This window comes from Tachysurus fulvidraco, chromosome 6 (assembly GCF_022655615.1).
Source record: "Tachysurus fulvidraco isolate hzauxx_2018 chromosome 6, HZAU_PFXX_2.0, whole genome shotgun sequence".
Taxonomy (NCBI): Eukaryota; Metazoa; Chordata; class Actinopteri; order Siluriformes; family Bagridae; genus Tachysurus; species Tachysurus fulvidraco.
Window position 1 is genome coordinate 23168529 of NC_062523.1, and position 18197 is coordinate 23186725.

Genomic DNA, 18197 nt, shown 5'->3' on the forward strand with positions numbered 1-18197 from the left:
GAACAAATGCAAATGTGCCAGGCCTCACAGGTGATGGGGGTGTTTGCACAACGAACGTACATGAAATGAAACGGATGCTGGCTCCACCCACTCAGACCTGCTTCATTCCCTTACAACCATGGCAGCACAGAAAGAGGGAGGAATACCTATAAGCGCAGTAAGTAAACTTCATGTTATAACTTTACGCAGCAAACTATAAAACATATATACTGTGGCCGAGAAGTGCAAAACAATACCAAAGCGATGTGTAGTCCATGTTCATACGTCCCTGAGTATACATATTTGGGTGATACACACAGTCTTTATTTGTCCTTATTTGGCAAGCATCAAGTAAAGGTGTCAGTGACATAATGTTGTTAAAGGACATTGTTGAACAACAGATGAACATTCTTGGTATAACACTGTGCACCTGAAATTGTCTGGTTTGTTTGTGAAATATTTCTAATCCACCTTAAAATGCAAATGAAGTAGCAGTGTGTCACCTGTAGATGGCTATAGTTAGTGTATAATAAACACTGTGAGTGCTCAAAATAGAAATATTGCTATACTTTCTGTAATGCAAAGGCATAATTTGTATATGTTCAGTTCTTATATAAAATAATAAAAGAACTGCTGAGAAATATTATTTCACAAATTGTTATTATTATTATTATTATTATTATTATTATTATTATTATTATTATTATTATTATTATTATTATTATAATTATTATTAGCATTAGTATTATTATTATTGTTGTTGTTGTTGTTGTTGTTATTATAACAATATAGTATTTACGTTTACATTTACAGCATTTAGATGTGTTTTAAATCACATGAAGCCATTTGGGGAGTTTAGTTTTGAGATGGTGTGGGAGAACATAAGAAAGTTGAAAACCAGTCATTCGTCTGTGTTCTGGGTCAGTTTCAGTGGTTTAATGCCATGTACAGGTAGACCATGTCATGTTGCAGTAGTACAGTCTCAAAAAGATAAGCGAACAAGCACCTGTGTGGCATGTTTGGTTAGAAATAGACAAATCTTTGTTGCAAAGGAGAAATATTCATTTTTATGCAACTAAATGGATTGAACAACAGTTCAGTTGAGTGTTAGCAATGGTAACAATGGTATCAAAACCCATATGAGGATATGCCCTCACCAAGAGATATCTTAATGACGGAGAACAAAAGTTGATGATGCAGTATCCTCATTTTTCATTTCCAGTTGAAATAACTTATACGTTTGCATTTCAGCCTTTACCTTTATTTTCTTATTGGTTTGCATCTTTATACTTATAAATTTAACAATCTAACAGTGGGATTTATAAATTCTAAATGTCTAAATCTGGAGAGCATATTCTTTCTTCTAACTTTTACAAAGAATAAAGACAGTTTATAAAGTCAGTTTTCAGGTTTTATAAGTAAGAAGCAGATGTACATCAGTAATATTAATAATTTTAATAGATTTTTTAGATTTTTAGAAGTTTTTTTATGTAAGACACATTTTCTCAAGGTGTTTTCTCTAAGGAGCATTTCTGTTTCAACAAGCATAAAAGAAATCCAAAATCCTTATATTTCATGTACAGAAGCTCTAACAGTTTCTGCTATTAAGTTTCTGTTCATTACTCTCTAGAGAACAGTTTCATTTCTGATGAAGAGACTTTGTTGTTTTAAGGTGGACCAGAAAATTGTTCCAGTGTAAATGAAAATGAAACAGATCTCTGTTTTTTTAATTGGTTTTTTTTTTCTGAAGTCTTTTTTGTATTTCGAATACCAAAAGGAAAGCAAAGTATATTAAGCGTGATAACTAAAACCGTTTTTTTTTTAAAGGGGTTAACTTTACAGACATTGATACATGCTTCATGTGTTTTCTTCATCTGTATTATGTTATATTTTTAACATTATAAGTCTAGGAGTGTAATTATAGCTTCTTCATTGACATGTTATGTTTCCCTGATTAAAGGTTAGTCCACGTTATTTGCATACAAACTCTACAAGCCACACTGGGCCCTTCAGCGCTATAGCAGAGCTGATTGGTGAGTCACCATTCATTCAAGTTTTATTACTCTTTAAATGTCTGTTTGAGGAATTTCTTACTCTTACAAAACTATAATTGGCCTGCATGTTAATAAGTCATATAACTTTGGTATTTTCTGAAAGAGAGACCTGCCTTTTTGTAAATACTCCAATTCCCCTTTTTATCCTGATGCATTAATATAATCTTCTAATCAAAAGACATTTAATCAATTAAAATTTCAGATACAGTACAGGGCTTAAATGAGAATTTTAAACAATATTTTTATGATAATAAATAGATCTACATTTTACCTCTCTATATCATGCATGCATTTCCACCAAACATTCCTAATGTAAATACTTGGTTTCTCTTTCCTTATTCATATTTACATTTACATTTTTTCCAGTATTCTGTTATTATTATTAGCCTATAATTTAACTATAAATATTTTGTTTGATTTTTATTTTAATATGTAGCCTTTCAGTGTTGTTGTATAACCTTTAAAAGTAGTAAATGTACAAATACTATGCTATTATATTATTTTCTAGAAAAGGCATTGACTCCCATTTGATGACATTTTTATTTTTCTGTTGAAATGTAAAATACTATCTCTCTCTGCAGATATGTTGTTTTTCTCAAGATATGTGGGCAGCCAAACATTAAGCAGCTGCCAGGGTTGTGGTCTTGAGTTGATTTGTTTCCCCGGATGGTTGACATTGGTGTTGATTTAATTACATTGGTATTTGTCCTTGGAGTGCTTTCAGAGACATGAAAATATAGTAAAAAACAAGTGTTAACATCAGAAGAACAAAAAAGGCACGAGAGCAAACTACATGAGAGGGCATGATTGACATCAAAACTCTCATTTAACAGTAAAATAATACTGTGCATTTTTTCTATTCTAAATGCCCATCAATTCATGTTGAATTGAAATTTAATATACTCTACGGGGCTCAACTGAGAGTTAAAAATATTTATGTTAAAGATGACCAATTGTAATATTAACATAAAAGCAAACAATCTAACTTATAAACTTTTTAAGCAAATGTTTTTGGATTTTGTAAATTGCCTTCCCCCCTTCGATTCATTACTTCCTGCTTTAGCTTTATTGATGGCTTTACACATTCAATTCATCCATTACAGAAAAATAATGCTGTGTATTTTTTTTTCTCCTCTAAATGCCCATCAATATCAGGACTTAATTGGAATTCTATTCTGGTATTTCTGTGTATCTGTAATTCTGAACACGTTTGCAGCATTACCTATACACTGAACATACAGTATATTCACTATCCAATATTTTGCACCCATTTATTTTCATTTAACAGTAATAGTAGTCATAAAAATATGCAATGGATTCTGAGATGCTGTGTGTCAAGAAACTAATTTGCAGCATGGTGAATAAAAGTTCTTATGGAAATTAGAAGCAACAACTGAGTCGATCCAGTCAGACTCCAGAGGGACCAGGATTTGTTTGTTTTGGGATTTGTTTGCATTTTTCAAATGCTTTTTACAGCTAACTAGGAATCTACTCTTGAGAAGTGGTGAACAGTCAAGTATCAGTGATAGTACTTGATTTATTCTGTATTTCTTCTATATTGACAGACAATGCTTATGACCCTGATGTCAGTGCAAAGCATATCTGGATAGATAAAACAGCAATCAAAGACCAGGATTGCCTCAGCTTCATGGATAATGGAAAAGGCATGGATTATGACAAGATGCACAAAATGCTCAGGTAGGAGAGTCTTTTTTAAAGCCTACATTATCCTTTAGAGGTCTTTTAGATAATCTACATAAGTAATAAACTTTATCTGAAGATGCAGTTTGTTCATATGTATAAAGTTTTTCCTTTAACTGCTGTTTTTTTAATTACAGGTATACATATCAATCATTCATATTCTCTCTTTCTCTCTCTCTTTCTCTCACTCAGTTTTGGCTTCAGTGATAAACAAGTGGTAAAAGGCCATGTTCCAGTTGGTCTTTATGGTAACGGGTTTAAGTCCGGCTCCATGCGCTTGGGAAAGGATGCCATCGTGTTCTCGAAGAAAGACAACACCATGTGTGTGGGTCTTCTATCACAGACTTACCTCGAGAGGACAGGAGCACAGAATGTCATAGTGCCTATTGTCGCATTCACAAAAGCTGGAGAGACTGATATCCTATTTATAGAGAGATTAAAGAGAACTTTTGATTGGTGATGTGAGTGGATATGTGCATTGAACAAAAATTTCATAAAGCAGAAATGTTTACTACTACAGAAGAATGAAGTAATGAATAGAAAACAGTAACTGCATATAACAAGGTTTTCACATCATGCACTAATATCATGGTATCACTTATGAATATTTAAATGCTTTCTGAGAGTTTAAATGTTCTTCTGTATAGTTTGGTCCTTAACCTTTTTGCTCACTCGGTGGTCCACGGAAGTATGAAGAGTGTCTCCATGATATTCTCACCCATTCTTTGTTTAGCACTAAGGAAGAACTGCTAACTGAGTTCAGTGCCATTAATGGCCCATGCGGCACCAACTCCACTGGAACTCGCATCATCATCTGGAACCTTCGCAAGTAACCATGATGAAAGAGAGAGAAAGAAATAGGGGATAAAACACAGAAAATTGAATAGAAAGTACAGAAGCACTGTAGTTTAGATCTTTGTCATGTTTAGTTTACAAAAGTAATGTTGAATACATTGTAGACCACACTGATTGATAAAGAGTAATGAGCAGTAAGAAGATTCTGGGTTAAATTATACATTTATCACACCATTATTTTTTTATATCATCATTCCATTTATAGTTCAGATATGTTTATTATATGTTTGTAATTGGTTGTCAGGTGCTCTGTAAATGTCAGGTGCTCTTTACTGGATTTTCTGATAATTACCTTTGTTGTGCCTTAGAATGTCCTCAAGTGAATTGGAATTTGACTTCTTGAAGGATCGTTATGATATTCGGCTCCCTGTTGATGTTGATGAAGTCAGCAAAGAGCCAAACAACGGGCCAGAGAGCCAAATATCACCACCTGAGAGTGAATATTCACTGCGGGTGAGATTTAAACCACTGAATATTAAAATCATTCATTTTCCTCGTTTGCCAGCTCACTGAAATATCAGTGCTGACCGCATAGTCACATTTGTGTTTATTTTTCTTTTAATTCAGGCATACAGCAGTATCTTGTACCTAAAGCCTAGAATGCAGATTATTATACGTGGGCAGAAGGTAAAAACTCAGCTCATCTCCAGAAGCCTAGCATATAGCATTAAGGACACGTACAAACCCACATTTCTCGTATCCTTTTGCCAAATATTTGGTATAATATATAGTGTGTGTTATATGATATCTCTTGAATGACTAAGATATTATTACTGTATAATGAAACAGATTTAATATTTTTACGGCATGATTCTTAAGTCTTTGTCTCAGAAAAAGGGAATTAAAATCACCTTTGGCTACAACACTAAAAGTAAAGAACATTATGGATTGATGATGTACCACAAAAACCGCCTCATCAAAGCCTATGAACCTGCTGCCTGCCAGCGTAAGGTGAGGATAATAGAGCTTTTGGTTCCTAACAGGAACTTTCAGCAGCACTCTATATTTGAATTGTGCCAGATTAACATCTGAAGATATCTGGAGTACTTTCTTAAGTTGGGAAGAAAAAAGAAAGCTAACTATATTGAATGATGGTACATTTTAATGGTTGTACTGTATGAATAGCCACCATGCACACACTTATCAACAGCAAGACGCTAGCAAATCCACCTACCACCAATGACATGGGAGTAGACAGGATCCAAATAGGGACCCTAGCAGTCAGCGGTAAACCATGTTTTTACCCATTATGCACCACATTCTAGAGATATTTGATGACTTAGGTTCTAAGAAAGGATATATCTAGGTTATTTTATCCTTTATATATAGGCACATTTACATTCATATTTACAAAAGTCTTTATCAATAAAAATATTGATAATTTTTCACTAGACTAATAATACCACATAATCCACATAAGGTTTACAATGTTTATTGTGTTCTGTGACCAGGCCAACAAAACAGGAGTGCGAGTTATTGGGGTGATAGAGTGTGACTACCTTACGCCAATGCACAACAAGCAGGACTTTGAGATGACAGAAGAATACAGGTGTGTATAGTTATTGTTTCAGGTGTGTAGTTTTTGTGGTCCACAATCAAAGTCACAAAAGAGGCCATAATAATTAAAAAGCAACAGTACTTATAACATTGTCCACTGAGAAAAGACTAAGTATTGAATAGAATCACATTTTGTAATAGTATACAAGTAATCGTGAGGTAAATTGACATTTTTGTCTAGACAGGATTTACTATGCAATAATAAACAATAACAAAGTATTTTAAACATGTGCAATTTTGAAAAATGTGCAATATGTCTTCAGTGTGACCACTACTCTTTTTATACATTTTTGTTTTTTGTATATTATGTATATTATATTATGTCTTTATTCTTCATATATATATATATATATATATATATATATATATATATATATATATATATATATATATATATATATATATATATATATGTATATATATATATACATATATATATGTATATATATATATATATATATATATATATATATATATATATATATATATATATAGCTGTTGTAACAGAGAGATTTCCCCATTGTGGGACGAATAAATGTATATCTTATCTTATCTTATCTTATCTATATTGGCGAGGTGAAGTATCAGAGCACCCAGACTGAGTTTGGGCTTGACAGGATGTAACACCTGCCCTGCACACAATGCAATTTTTCAGATGCTCTACTTCTTATACTGTACTTGTGATGATTTATGGATTGTTCTCTTATTCTATTGGTCAATACCTCAACATCTCTCAATCCCATGGCCTAGCTCAAATTCACTAAGTTGGAGCAGGTTGCATTAATTACAAATAGTTGTTAACTCTAAATAGTAGTTCACTCTGCCGGTTTGGGGATTATGTTCAGGTCCTGCTGTTACAAACCAGCCGTTTACACTGGTTTCTGTTCTGCCTTCAAGTGTACAACTATAGTACTGTATTATAGCATTCATTGGTGGAGTCTCCAGTTACACACATACAGAGTCTTGGATGCAGTTTGTGAAACTGTAGTTTTGGCACAAATTCCTAGCTTATTAATGTGATTTATAGGTGTTTTGTGTATGGGAGTGAATCTGGTGTAATTAATGTTTTTTATTCTCTGCAGAAAAACTATACAAAATGTAAGTATTAAGCTTGAGGAATATTGGAAGGAAGTCCGCTACAGACGTCAGAAATCCAATTGTAGTGTACCTGTTGAAGAAGATGTGTGAGTAATTAAAACACACACACACACACACACACACACACACACACACACACACACACACACACACACACACACACACACACACACACACACACACACACACACACACACACACACACACACACACACACACACCACACACACACAGTGTGCCAGTAGTTGCAATGTCTGTATGTTCCTATTCTGGGTGCTTTTCCCCTTCACATTCAGTGTTCTTGGTGAACATGAAAAAGACATGTAGTAATCTAGTGCACATAAACTGTAATCTTACCTGATTTACCCAATGTTATGCAAGCACTGTGCTGATAGGTCTATTTGGGCACAGGTCTTCTGAAATAGATCAGTGGAAGACTGATAAAAGGATGGTTGAGGTTTATGAGAACATGAGTTGCTGCATAAAAATCTGTGTGTATGTGTGGACTTGCAGGGAGAATCCAGATCAAAACTGGGTGCAGTGTGACCATTGTATGAATTGGCGAAAACTTCCTGATGGCATTGATTTGTCTAAGCTTCCAGATCAGTGGTTCTGCAACTTGAACCCTGATCCCCAGTTCAGGTGTGTATGTGTCTGCATAAGTCTGTGTATGTCTATTTTTGTGTGTTTCCCTGTTTCCATGTGAGTGTTTCTGTCTTTTTATGTTTGTGTGTCTGTGTGTGCATAATATTATATAATGTAGAAGGGAAAAAAGATTATAATACTGTACATTTTGATCATGGTTGACAATACATGACCAAAACTATTTGGACACCTTAAAATCACAGTCATACAGTATGCGATTCTTCCCCAAACTTTCCCACGAAGAAGCACTGAATTGTCTAGAATGTCTTGAATGTCTTTGTATGCTGTAACATTAAGGTTTCCCTTGACTGGAACTAAGGAGTCTAGCCCAAACCTGTTCCAGCATGACAATGCCCCTGTTCATAAGGCATAAATCCATGAAGACATGGTTGGCCTTCCACAGAACTGTTTTGGATGAATTTGAAAGCTGACTGCAAGTCAGGCCTAAACTTACTAATGCTTTTTTGGGCTGAATGAGAATCATAGCCATTCTCCAAAATATAGTGGAAATCTATTTCAGTGTGGGGGTTATTACAACACAAAGAGGGGAATAAATCTGAAATACATAATATATTAAAAACTGTGATTAAGTCACAAGGATAGTGTGCACTGCAATAATTTGTTCAAAATGAATTGTGATTCCCTCAGGATTTGTACAGCTGAAGAGGAGCCAGAGGATGAGGATGATGAACCCAGATACCAGAAAACTTACAAACAGGAGTAAGTAATACTGTACATCCTGTTGTTTACAATAAATATATAATGCTCATATAATGTAATATATATAAAATCTTGCATATGTGTATCAAAACAGTGAGAAAAATCTGAAGTTGCAGATGGAACACAAAAGACAGCAAGTGGGTTATGTTTTAACTTGATTTGTTAAGTGTCTTTGTGCTCAGTGCACTTCACATTTTGGGATTGCTAAAATGGAAGAGTTGGTACAATGAAATAGGAGCTCTGTGTGAATGCATGTGTGCATGGTATCATACACAAATGGACTGAGAACCCATCCATTGTGTATTCTTACCTCACCCCCATTGTTCTCAGTATAATCTTCAGATCCACAAGGATGTTTATCAGAATATAGCAGATAACTGCTACCATTAAGCAGAACTGAAAGCGTCACCATTACTTCACCACTCTGGTTTTGAGAATCAGTTTGATTACTTTTTTATTATATTGTCTGTGTTAAATGCACCATAAACTGAGTAGTGTGATGTCTGTTACAGATAGAGCTGGAGCAGAAAGAGGCAAATGAGAAGTTGATGTTAGCTTTGACCAAAGATACAGCTGATGTCTCAAAGACACAAAAGGACCTTATGTGCCAGCACAAACGTGGCGTGAGAACTTTTATTTTAGAATTTTTTTTAATTAATGCAGCATTTCCAAGACTTGTATTATATTGTATTATACACCATTTCAGAAACCTTGTATTGCAGTTCATGATAATTGCACACACATTGCAATAAGAGCTCTTTTTACTTTAAATGAGAGGATAAAAATGAATTTTACATTTTACAATTTTAAAAATCTAGCATTGTCCAAAATTACAGAAGCTTCACTCACTTGCTAGAAATAAGTTCAGTTAAACATCACACAAATCAGATACACTGTGTAGGCTGTAGTCTGTGTGTTTGTCATATTTGTCAATATAAAGGGTTCATAGTGATCAAGTGGCCTTAATTCCTAGGACATAAGTTGAATGTGCACATCATTGTCAGAAGAAAAACTGAACAAACACATTGCATTGCCTAGGCAGTAAGTTTGTCTAATAAATTTAGTTTGTTCTAGGCTATGCTGAGGACTGCTTATGATGAAAAGTAAAAGTACTGATGGATTAACAGGCAAAAATCACAAAACACAGGCTAATGCAACTATATGCAAATATCCTAGAATAAGGCTGAGCGATATGACTGAAAACTGTATCACGATATCAGTGTTTCATATCGGTCGATATAGATAATTATTGATATTTTTTATGACCCATTTAAAATAAGGACCAGGAGAAAAATATATTACATTTAAACATTTTTATTTTAAACTTCCTCTGATCATAATCCCCTCAGTTATTAAGACAGAAATGTCAACAACCAGGAAAACTCAAATAATTAAAATGTAAACATAAGTCTAAAGTCACAATGAACACTTAACAATTATCTCTTAACATTTAAGGTGTAAAATGAAAGAAAATGTAAGAAATGCTTAATAAAGTGTAATAAAATAGTGCAAAGTGTTAATCATAAACATAGAGAAACTTAAGAATTTAGTGCAAGTTTAGTGCTAGGAAGTTCAGTAGCTGTTCACCTTCTGGTGAATAAAGTGTTTTAAAATATGTGCAGTGTTTTGTAAACATAAATAAAACTAAGGTAGACTGAGATACATCTGTAATATAAAAAACAAACCTGATACAGTACAGTAACATTGTTTGAAATATAAAACCTGCAGAAAAATGAAAAAGTAACTCATCGGCACTCATTTTGCTTATCAGTCACCGGATACTGAAGAGGAATCCAGCAGACCAGCACGAGACAACGACATGGCGCAACCAAACTTGATACTGTTACATGATTGGCTGTTAGCGTCTCACTCAATACATTGCTAGGTTACCAGAGAATGAGTGCTTTTGGTAATGCACCCAAACGTGCTTCGCAACCTGTTTTCTTCCGACGAAGAATAAAAAATATTGAACATTTTATCAAACACATTTTTTATGGATATCGATTACGTGTCTATCGCGATACATATCGTTATCGTTTTATCGCCCAGCCCTATCCTAGAACCTACCCCACAGTGTAGGAACCGCTTTTATGCCACACTCACTGTCTCAACAGAGCCCTGTCCAAGCAACACCTGACTCCCCGACACCTAACTCCCATCCCCAGAGACATGCAGGTGAGGACCAATTTTTCATGTGTGTGTATATACAGTATGTCTCTTTATTTATTGGATTCAAGTATTATCAGTGTGAATCTATCATTAACTGTACATGTTTCTGGTCTCATCAAGATCCCGCTCCCTCACCTATTTCAACAAGGTATCTCTCAAGACATCTCTCCATCACATACCCTGTCTCCTGCTCCTTCACAATTACATGGCATTTATGCTTAATTTCAGGAAGAAGAGACCCATGGGCCCAAGCCCAGAGAATGGAGAAAGGAAGAGAGCCAGAAAAGGAGACAGTTTTGGAAGAAACTCACCAAACAGGCCATCAACATCCACAGCCTCACCTGAGTTCTGTTCCCCAAAAATCCTAGACAATTCTGTTGATGTTTGTGATCATGATGATATAAGGCAAGAAGGTCAGACTTCAACAAAACTGGAAAACACAGTTCTTGATGTGTTGGAGGACAAGAAGCAACAGGATAACCTGCTGGAACTCCTGGAGGAAGTGAAAAAGGAGAGAGATGAGAGCCGCGCTCAGTTGCTTGTCTCCAACTCACAAGTGGATAAGCTGAGGAGCAAGATTCTGGAGCTCAACCAAAGCATTGTGAAGAAGAAACAAAGCCACAATTACACACAGACCAGCCCAGAGGAGGCACAAGACTACAAAATGCTCTACTTGCAGGGAAAAGAAGATATAAAGCTGCTCCAAGAAGAGCTTAGTCGGCTGAAGATGGGAAAAAAAGAGAGGGAGAGAAAAGGCCAGCAATCTATGTTAGAGTGTGATGATGATCTGGCTTGTCAAATGGACATTCTGTTAAGGGAAATTGATCACAGAAACAAGGAGCGAGAAGAGCTACAGGTTAAGGTGGGTGAAGCCTATTGTGGTGATCAGAATAATGATTGACAGAGACCAGGGTCATAGAGGAACATTGCTTCGTTTCAGTATGAACTGCGTTAGCTGTTTTATTGTCAGCTGTGACAATAAAAGCTTCTTAATTGACTTAAAAAGGATGCTCAATAGCAGAAAACTAAAAACATATGATTTAAGGCAAGCCTGCCTGTCGGAACTCAGAGCCCGCCTCCGAGTGGTCACATCGCAGGGTGAACCACACTTTTAGACTTTATATTGTATATTGAATTGAATATTGAATATTGAATACTATTTAAATTAACTATTAAACAATTTATGTAAACTAAATTTTACTGTTACACTATAATTGATACGAATTAAACAATAAGAAGACTTTCCAAACCTGGATGAGAATGAGCAAACTTCTTTATTGCCGCCAATCAGCCAACAATTCCATTGAGCTCAAGGAAAAATTTCTAAGTCAAAAGTAATCAAATGAAAAAACCCAAGCGAGCATCCCCTTGCCACCCAAAAAAAGTACGAGCACAAAAAAAGCAAGCAAGCAAGAGCCCCCTCCAAAGGAAATCTCCTCAATATATACCCTGGCACCTCTGTGCCTATTATACATTCAGGTAATCCCTCCTTTCTAAATTCCCCTTATTTTGCAAAATACTCAGTAAGACCTCCCCTTATTTCCCAGAAAAACAAGTCTGCCCTTTTGCCCTTTTAATTTATCAGAAAAACAAGTCTGCCCTGTTGTTTTTCCTGCCTTACTTCTGCATTGCTATTAAAAAAAAATATGCTTCACTGTTAAGTAATGTTGTTAAAAATGTGCTCCAGAGATCTTCTTGTCTCTTCTTATTCTTGAGTTATTTTGCAACTCAATCTTCCGTAACACAGATGTCTTGTGTATTAATCCTCTTTTACAGCTACAATGAGCAAGTTTCCTCATTTCATTTCTTGCTATTGTATATGATTTCTATCCATCCATCCATCCATCCATTTTCTACCGCTTATCCGGGGCCGGGTCGCGGGGGCAGCAGTCTAAGCAGGGATGCCCAGACTTCCCTCTCCCCAGACACTTCCTCCAGCTCTTCCGGGGGAATACCGAGGCGTTCCCAGGCCAGCCGAGAGACATAGTCCCTCCAGCGTGTCCTAGGTCTTCCCCGGGGCCTCCTCCCGGTTGGACATGCCCGGAACACCTCCCCAGGGAGGCGTCCAGGAGGCATCCGAAACAGATGCCCGAGCCACCTCAGCTGACCCCTCTCAATGTGGAGGAGCAGCGGCTCTACTCTGAGCTCCTCCCGAGTGACTGAGCTCCTCACCCTATCTCTAAGGGTGCGCCCAGCCACTCTGCGGAGGAAACTCATTTCGGCCGCCTGTATCCGGGATCTTGTCCTTTCGGTCATGACCCAAAGCTCATGGCCATAGGTGAGGGTAGGAACGTAGATCGACTGGTAAATAGATCGTAGGAACGTAGATCGACTGGTCTTCACCACAACAGATCGGTATATCGACCGCATCACTGTGGAAGATGCACCGATCCGCCTGTCAATCTCCCGCTCCATCCTTCCCTCACTCGTGAACAGGACCCCAAGATACTTAAACTCCTCCACTTGGGGCAGGAACTCTCCACCAACCTGAAGAGGGCAAGCCACCCTTTTCCGGCTGAGAACCATGGCCTCGGACTTGGAGGTGCTGATTCTCATCCCCGCCGCTTAACACTCGGCTGCAAACCGTCCCAGTGCATGCTGAAGGTCCTGATTTGAAGAAGCCAACGGGACAACATCATCTGCAAAAAGCAGAGACGAAATCCTGTGGTCCCCAAACCTGACTCCCTCCGGCCCCCGACTGCGCCTAGAAATCCTGTCCATATAAATAATGAACAGGACCGGTGACAAAGGGCAGCCCTGCCGGAGTCCAACATGCACCGGGAACAAGTCTGACTTACACCCGGCAATGCGAACCAAACTCCTGCTCCGGTCATATAGGGACCGGACAGCCCTTAACAGAGGGCCCCGGACCCCATACTCCCAGAGCACCCCCAACAGGCCATCACGAGGGACACAGTCAAATGCCTTCTCCAGATCTACAAAACACATGTGGACTGGTTGGGCAAACTCCCATGAACCCTCCAACAACCTGGTGAGGGTATGGAGATGGTCCAGTGTTCCACGACCAGGACGAAACCCGCATTGTTCCTCCTGAATCCAAGGTTCGACTATCGGCCGAATTCTCCTCTCCAGTACCCTGGCATAGACTTTTGGAACACACCCTCCGGTCCCCCTTCTTAAACAGAGGGACCACCACCCCAGTCTGCCAGTCCAGAGGCACTGTCCCCAACCGCCACGCGATGTTGCAGAGGCGTGTCAGCCAAGACAGCCCCACAACATCCAGAGACTTAAGGTACTCAGGGCGGATCTCATCCACCCCCGGTGCCTTGCCACTGAGGAGCTTCTCAACTACCTCAGTGACCTCAGCTTGGGGGATCGACGAGTCCACTACCGAGCCCTCCGCCTCTGCTTCCTCAATGGAAGACATGTTGGTGGGGTTGAGGAGATCCTCGAAGTACTCCTTCCACCGTCTCAGGATGTCACCAGTCGAAGTCAGCAGATTCCCACTCCCACTGTAAACAGTGTGAGCAGGGCACTGCTTCCCCCTCCTGAGACGCCGGACGGTTTGCCAGAATTTCTTCGAGGCCAACCGATAGTCCTTCTCCATGGCCTCACCGAACTCCTCCCAGACCCGAGTTTTTGCCTCTGCAACCACCCGGGCTGAAGCTCGCTTGGCCCTCCGGTAACTATCAGCTGCCTCCGGAGTCCCCCGAGCCAACCAGGCTCGATAGGACTCCTTCTTCAGCTTGACGGCATCCCTTACTTCCGGGGTCCACCACCGGGTTCGAGGATTGCCGCCACGACAGGCACCGGAGACCTTACGGCCACAGCTCCGTGCGGCTGCATCAACAATGGAGGTGGAGAACATGGTCCACTCGGACTCAATGTCTCCAACCTCCCTCGGGATCTGGTTGAAGCTCTGCCGGAGGTGAGAGTTGAAGATCTCTCTGACAGGAGACTCTGCCAAACGTTCCCAACGGACCCTCACAATACGTTTGGGTCTGCCAAGTCTGTCCAACTTCCTCCCCTGCCATCGGATCCAACTCACCACCAGGTGGTGATCAGTTGACAGCTCCGCCCCTCTCTTTACCCGAGTGTCCAAGACATACGGCCGGAGGTCAGATGAAACAACCACAAAGTCGATCATCGACTTCCGACCTAGGGTGTCCTGGTGCCATGTGTACTGATGGACACCCTTATGCTTGAACATGGTGTTTGTTATGGACAAACTGTGACTAGCACAGAAGTCCAATAACAAAACACCACTCGGGTTCAGTTCGGGGGGGCCGTTCCTCCCAATCACGCCCCTCCAGGTGTCACTGTCGCTGCCCACGTGAGCGTTGAAGTCCCCCAGTAGAACGACGGAGTCCCCAGTCGAGGCACTTTCTAGCACCCCTCCCAGAGACGCCAAGAAGGTCGGGTACTCTACACTGCCATTTGGCCCATAAGCACAAATAACAGTGAGAGACCTCTCCCCGACCCGAAGGCGCAGGGAAACGACCCTCTCGTTCACCGGGGTGAACTCCAACACATGGCTGCTGAGCTGGGGGGCTATGAGCAAGCCCATACCAGCCCGCCGCCTCTCACCGCGGGCAACTCCAGAGTAGTAGAGAGTCCAGCCTCTCTCGAGGAGTTGGGTTCCAGAGCCCAAGCTGTGCGTGGAGGCGAGCCCAACTATCTCTAGTCGGTATCTCTCAACCTCCCGCACCAGCTCAGGCTCCTTCCCCCCCAGCGAGGTGACATTCCATGTCCCTAGAGTCAGATTCCGTATCCGGAGATTGGGTCGCCGAGGCTCCCGCCTTCGACTGCCACCCAATCCACATTGCACCAGCCCCTTACGGTTTCTCCTGCAGGTGGTGGGCCCACAGGAGATCGGCCCCACGTCGCTCCTTCGGGCTGAGCCCGGCCGGGCCCCGTGGGGTAAGACCCGGCCACCAGGCGCTCGCATGCGAGCCCCAACCCCGGGCCTGGCTCCAGGGTGGGGCCCCGGTTGCGCCATACCGGGCGACGTCACGGACCTTGTTATAATTTTCTTCATAAAGGGTTTTTGAAAATGTGTAAGTCTATTAGTCTATCTATATGATTTCTACTGATTATATAATTGATTGATTATATGTTAGCTTTATGAGTTTGAATTATGATAAAAGTTCTTGATTATATTGGTTATGTTGTATTGCTGTTTTTGCTAAGCCTTTGCTGTTATAATGTTGCTTTGCATATAAGTGGAGTTCTATGTTGACTCCTTAAGCTTACGAAACCTATGAGCTGAACATTGTTATGATCTCAGTCTGTCCCTGTCCAGACTGGGCTTGCACGCACATGCATATTTTAAGCCATAGTTTCTCTATTTCCACTAAATGTCAGGTTCCCCTTAGACCCTCAATCTTAGATTCAGCAGGTCTGTCCAGCTGGTCGCCTGATTCAGCTGTCTCGCCCTACTCCCTTCATGAGGCCTGTGTCAGCTGAACTCTTGATTTTCATTTCCTCACACATTGTTGATCAGAGAGCTCAGACTGACTAGGCCTGACAGCACTGAGTCTGGTTACTTTTACTAAGTTTATGATTACAATAAACATCTTTTCTTGTTTACATCTGGCCTACAACATCGCCTACATATGTCATATGACACCACTTGTAATATTTTGCAAGGCTTAATACTTTACTTTGGTTATAGTATTGTAAGGAATAATACCTTAATTTTTTTTACTAAGATTTTTCACAACATGCCCCCTTTGTTAGGAGGGTGTACTCTGAATGTTGAGGGAGTGGATCAAATAGACTTACACATTTTCAAGTCACCTGTTATATATTACAGTAAACACCAGTCTGTATGTACACCAAAACATCTGACCTAACAAATGAAAAACTCAAGACATCTCTTGGAATAGATATGATTGTCATATCTCAGGTACCCAAGATCACGAATGTGCTTGTCATCAGATGAATGCCTTTGTCTTGATTTGAGAGCAAATGCCATGCCTGATAATTATTCTCATGGCCCAGGAAACAATAACAAGTTATTTAAAATCAGTTAGATACTCTTGATAAAACTTATCTTGATAGATCCTGAAGAATTTCAATCAGTTGATAGATTATAAACTATGGCACTGAATTCAGGTTGGCCCTGGAAGCCACTGGCCCCAAATCACTAAATGCAAAAAATGGCAAAGGATGCTTCTTGCACATGAAGAACCAAGTACATTCGCATGCAGCTTTTTGTGGTTCTTTAAACAATTTTTAGCAATTTTTTCAAGCAATACTTGTATTTGAACACAATTAATGCATGCAGTCTACTGAAGTGGACATTTCAATGACATGTTGAAAAATGTATGTAAAAGCGAAACAAATAATTTTCTCATGCCTAAAGAACAGTAAAAACACAGAGAAAAAAGTCTTTAATAATTCATGCATGAAAGCACTAGCCTCAGCAAATTGTTAACCAAATTAAAGTAAATATTTCCAAATAAATAATTAACAGTGGCAATAATAAAAATGAACATGTCATGTCCTCTAACTACAGTTTTTTTCTTCTGTCTTTGTACAAAAGAGTCTAGAAAATTTGAACTGCTCTTTGTCGACCTCCTGTGAGAGCCTGAAGAAAGATTTAGAGGAGATGAAGAGAGAAAGTGAAAAGGTCAAGGTACGTACAGAAGATCAAGTTGTCCAGCCAGATTTCCCTACTTCCTTCGATGAAGAAATTACAGCAACATCAGCAGAAGCCTCCAACTCAGAAAGAGGGACAGATCTTGGTATACAGCAGAAGTAAGAGTTCTACTCTATAGCAGTACATTACAAATAATATCTGTATTATATAGCTGTATGAATATACAATTTGTGCAGTTCAAAATGGTAACTGTAATTATGTGGCTTTTCAGACAGAACCCATAGCCTTGACTTAACACAAATAACTCAAATAGAGGTTCTCCTCTTTTAGGCTCAAATTAAGAGAACTCACCCCTGATCTGGACCGTCAGCAGGTGAATTACCATTGATGCCATTGATGAGATTCTCGTTCAGGTTGTAAATGAGATCTCCCCTGCAGAGACAGCCTCTACATAGAAAAGATGGTGACCAGAAGAGCAAAATCTTTTAAGTCACATTAATCATTTGGTTGTTTTAATGCATAAATAACTGCATACACTGTTGTTTTTGACAAAACATGAAGATTTTTATTACTTGCCTTGATTAAGTGGATAGGAAGCTATTGCATATTGTGCAGCCAGAGGACTGTTAGAAATTGATTTGGACCCAAGTTTACCATTAATAACATTTAATTGTGTTTATATAATTAATTCCTCTGTCCATACAATCAAGCAAAACAAGTGATCTTGTTATAAATGTTTTCTTAAAGATTCAAAATTAGGAATTAAAAAAAAAGGTTAATTATGTTGGCTTTGTAGAAGCCAACATTCTGTTTTCCTATTTAAACTTAGACAAAAATATATCAAGAGAAACTCC

At 39.1% G+C, this 18197-nt stretch overlaps 1 protein-coding gene across 1 annotated transcript; it reads left to right on the forward strand.

The window, feature by feature from the left end:
- On the forward strand, window positions 1–18197 carry LOC125138327 (MORC family CW-type zinc finger protein 3-like). The gene is made up of 19 exons (XM_027141876.2): window positions 1–157; window positions 1940–2012; window positions 3599–3731; window positions 3927–4150; window positions 4407–4563; window positions 4898–5042; window positions 5157–5285; window positions 5421–5540; window positions 6041–6138; window positions 7229–7330; window positions 7758–7886; window positions 8538–8609; window positions 8704–8746; window positions 9122–9232; window positions 10724–10784; window positions 10899–10926; window positions 11007–11640; window positions 17287–17501; window positions 17674–18197. Exons 1-19 carry the CDS (start codon window positions 119–121, stop codon window positions 17729–17731), a joined length of 2571 nt encoding a protein of 856 aa, XP_026997677.2. The 5' UTR covers window positions 1–118; the 3' UTR covers window positions 17732–18197.